The sequence below is a fragment of the Erigeron canadensis genome, chromosome 6, assembly GCF_010389155.1.
Source record: "Erigeron canadensis isolate Cc75 chromosome 6, C_canadensis_v1, whole genome shotgun sequence".
Lineage (NCBI taxonomy): Eukaryota > Viridiplantae > Streptophyta > Magnoliopsida > Asterales > Asteraceae > Erigeron > Erigeron canadensis.
Window position 1 is genome coordinate 16,044,149 of NC_057766.1, and position 3,704 is coordinate 16,047,852.

At 39.6% G+C, this 3,704-nt stretch overlaps 1 protein-coding gene across 1 annotated transcript; it reads left to right on the top strand.

Annotated features, from left to right (window-relative positions):
- Positions 1 to 1,521: 1,521 nt before the first annotated feature.
- LOC122604364 lies at positions 1,522 to 2,249 on the top strand. Its single transcript, XM_043777257.1, has 2 exons — positions 1,522 to 1,945; positions 2,053 to 2,249. The coding sequence occupies exons 1-2, from the start codon at positions 1,522 to 1,524 to the stop codon at positions 2,247 to 2,249; spliced, it is 621 nt and encodes a 206-aa protein (XP_043633192.1).
- Positions 2,250 to 3,704: the final 1,455 nt, after the last annotated feature.

Consider the following 3,704-nt stretch of genomic DNA (forward strand, 5'->3'; position numbering starts at 1 on the left):
AAAGAACATAGGTAAACATGTTGAAGAAAGGTCAACGAGTGTTTCACCTAAAAAGCTTTCTCAAAGGGACTTACCTGAAGGGAGTGGTTCACCTAGAAATAGTCGAATTAGTACTTCAAATCCAACATTTATGAGGGATTATAAAAAGAAATACTATGTAGATTATACTTCAAGAAATTCTTCAAGTAATGTTGCTAAGGAGCATGGAAAGCCAAGAAGTGTATCTACAACGAAACCTTCAAATGGTGCCAAGCTCATAACAAGACTCAAAAGAGGAATTCCACTCCAAAACGAGAAGTCTTTAATCGTGTTGGTGAAGACGATACATGCTTTTATGATCGTTTCACAAGAACGGTTAAGACTGGTCGTTCCTCAATGTTTCAAAAACATAGTCCGAGGAGAAAGATTGAGTTATCTCCTGAGAGGGTGCCAAGAAACAGGAGACAGACTTCAAAATCCAGGACTTCCACTGAGAGTGATGGATATTGGACGAATGTCTATGTGAAAGATAAATACGGTAAATTCAAGTCTACTGAGGCTTGGGTACCGTTTCGCAACTAGGCGATTATCTTTCATGCAGAGAACACAATCAAGAAGGACCATGCTATTTTGGTGATCGGTGACTGAGTTCTGGGCACACCTTTTGAGATAACGTAGTGGGTTATCGTAGTTCTTTTGTATTCTCTTCATTGTAAATCATAATGCAAGTCTCATGAATGTTGATTTATAATTTATTTATAAAAGAATGTTTTTGAGAAAAATGAGTATATTTTTTTCGGTAAAAAGGCCGTCACCCCTGGTTAGCTTTATAAAATAAATGAAAAATCAGGCGTATTGACTGGATGCCAATACGACTTAGTACAAAACAAAGCAAAACTACTAAACTAGCTCATGAAATAGTGACAAACCACTAACATGAGCAACCTCAAGACTAAGCATAAAAGCTAAACACAAAATAGTTTGTAATCACAAACAAATCGACTTAGGTAATTTCCAAGTACTCAAAATACCATCCATACTCGCCTTCTTCTTGAACTTGAAGGAAAGAAGCTTCAAACGCACTGTACATCGATTTACTTCAATAAGCTGCTGTGGAGATCGCTTAGTTTGTTGAAATAACCTATTGTTCCTTTCTTGCCACACAAAATACGTAGTTGCTGCAAGCACCAACTTAGCAATAATACACTCCGCAACATTTAAACGGATATCTTTCCAAACTTTCCCCGCAACTATGTTCATACTACCTTCCGCTGTGATTAATGAAATTGAACAGGTTATAAGGGGTTTCTAATGGTCTCGAGGTGATCTTCAGAAAGGAAAGGCTAAGGTTGCATGGGAGGTTGTCTGTTTGCCTAGTCGGAAGGTGGATTGGGTATCCGAAGACTTAAGGATTTTAATGTGGCACTGTTATCCGTACACATTTGGAATCTTTTATCTGGAAAAGAGTCCTTATGGGTGCGGTGGATTCATATGTATAAAATTAAAGACATAAATTTTTGGGAGATTCCTTATCGTGGTAATATGTCTTGGAGCTGGAGGAAAATTCTTCAGATTAGACCGACTATAAGGCACCTTTTTTGGCACAAAATTGGGAATGGCAAATTTGTGTCGGCCTGGTTCGATACCTGGTGTGACCTTGGTCCACTATCTAACTTATTTGCTTTTCGTGACATATTTGCTGCAGGTCTTAATCTCAAGTCGAAAGTGTCAGATATTGTGGTAGATGGGAATTGGGTATCGCCTATTCGTGATCAGCTTTCACATCTTGCTCCCCCTTCTCTCGCTGAGGACAATGGTGATAAGATTTGCTTGAGGTATGACAATGTTGATCATGATTTTTCAGTTGCAAATGTATGGGATGCTATTCGTCCGAGAGATGTTGAAGTTCCATGGTTTAAGGTTGTTTGGTTTACACATTGTATTCCTAAACATGCTTTCATCTATGGTTGGTAATTAAACGTAAGTTGAAGACTCAAGATATGTTAAGATCATGGGACGTTCATGTGGGTTCATCTACCTCACATTTGTGTTCCTTATGTGGTCTTGTACCAGATTCTCATGATCACCTTTTCTTTGAGTGTCAATTTGCGGGGAAAGTTTGGAAAGATATCTGTTTAAATGTTGGGTTGGATTTCTTTTCATCCCGTTGGAATGTTATCTTGGCAAATGTTTCTCAATTTGCTGAAAGCAGGAAAGCGGAGTGTATTATTGCTAAGTTGGTGCTTGCAGCAACTACGTATTTTGTGTGACAAGAAAGGAACAATAGGTTATTTCAACAAACTAAGCGATCTCTACAGCAGCTTATTGAAGTAATTCGATGTACAGTGCGTTTGAAGCTCTCAGCAATACGTAATTGGTGTTGGTGTTGTTGTTGATGGAATTGTTGGGATTATCGGTGTTGTTTGAATTGGTGATGATGGAATTGTTGTTGTTGTTGTTTGGATTGTTGTTGTTGGTGTTACACGAGGTGGTAATGAAGATGCTACTGGAGTACCAATACGTAAAGCACCTCCAGTAAGCAATCTCGGTGATGGTGAACTTGATTCGGTGGCAGGAAGTTTTCCAGTTAAGATATTTCTAGAAACAAGCAATTCACTCCTTTGACCTTCAATTCCTTCAACAAACTGAGATATTAACCTTTGAGCTTCAATCGGTAATGGAATAGCAGAATCTGGCACATCAGTAGTCTCAAGTGATTCTACTGAGTGACCTGAAGATATCATTACTGTCTAAGGATTTCCTGTTGGTTCAAAAGTATGAACAACAGTTGATGATTCGGCTTCACAACCAGAATCTTGTGGGAAATGAAGGTGAATAACTCCGGAGTCACTTAGACTTACCGTTACGCCTAAAGCACGAAGAGTTGACGCAACTGATTGAGCTCGAAGGAGCTCAGACTGTCGCACAGCTAATCTAGCTACTAAGGCGCCTTCGTTCAGAGCTGGCGTGATGTTAGCAATGGAAGGACTTCCAAATAATCCTCGAGAGGGCACAATAGCCAATCTCTCTACGTTTGTTCCGGCAGCATCACTTAGATGGGCACAATAGCCAATCTTCAGTGTCATTGGTGTCCTAAGTGGGGTTCTAGACACACGTGCAGAATTGAAGTTCAAGAGAGGAGCAGATGTCTCTTGTGTTTCAACATTCACAGACTCAGAAGGAGAAAGGAATGGAGTACGTGGATTTTGCTCATGCAGAAATGAGACGTCAGTCTGTTGAGAGACTTCCGAATGGCTTGCGGAGGTTTGATCTTGCGAGAGTTGGGAGCTCTCAGCTTCTATCCTAGGGCGAACCTGGCGTCGAAGATGAGATTAAGTTCGTTTGCTAAATTCGTTTGAGAAAACGAACTTAGCGACAGTTAGGGTATCGGGAGGTTGTTTTGAGAAAAAATAATCAAACAAACGATCTCGAACCTTCGATAAGATATCGATTGGCTCTGATACCACTTATGAATCCCTCGATAGCTACAGATCGCTCTCGAGATCGTCTATTGTTATGTTGTGAGTGCAGAATCCTCACGAGATAACTAGTTTGATTAGTTAACGTGTATATCGCTAATTATCAAGTAAATAATCAACCGTATGATGCTATATTCGTTTCTATAAGCTATAGAACGAACTTAGTGGTCTGGTGTACGTGTATGTCGAATGTGTTTTCTCATTTTAAGGTATTTATTCGGATATATATGTTTCATATCGAACTGG

Excerpts from the sequence above, each read along its gene's own strand:
- LOC122604364 (XM_043777257.1), top strand. The coding sequence starts at position 1,522 with ATGTCTTGGAGCTGGAGGAAAATTCTTCAGATTAGACCGACTATAAGG. Across the intron at positions 1,946-2,052 it reads TAAACATGCTTTCATCTATG|ATTCTCATGATCACCTTTTC; the intron begins GTTGGTAATTAA and ends GTCTTGTACCAG.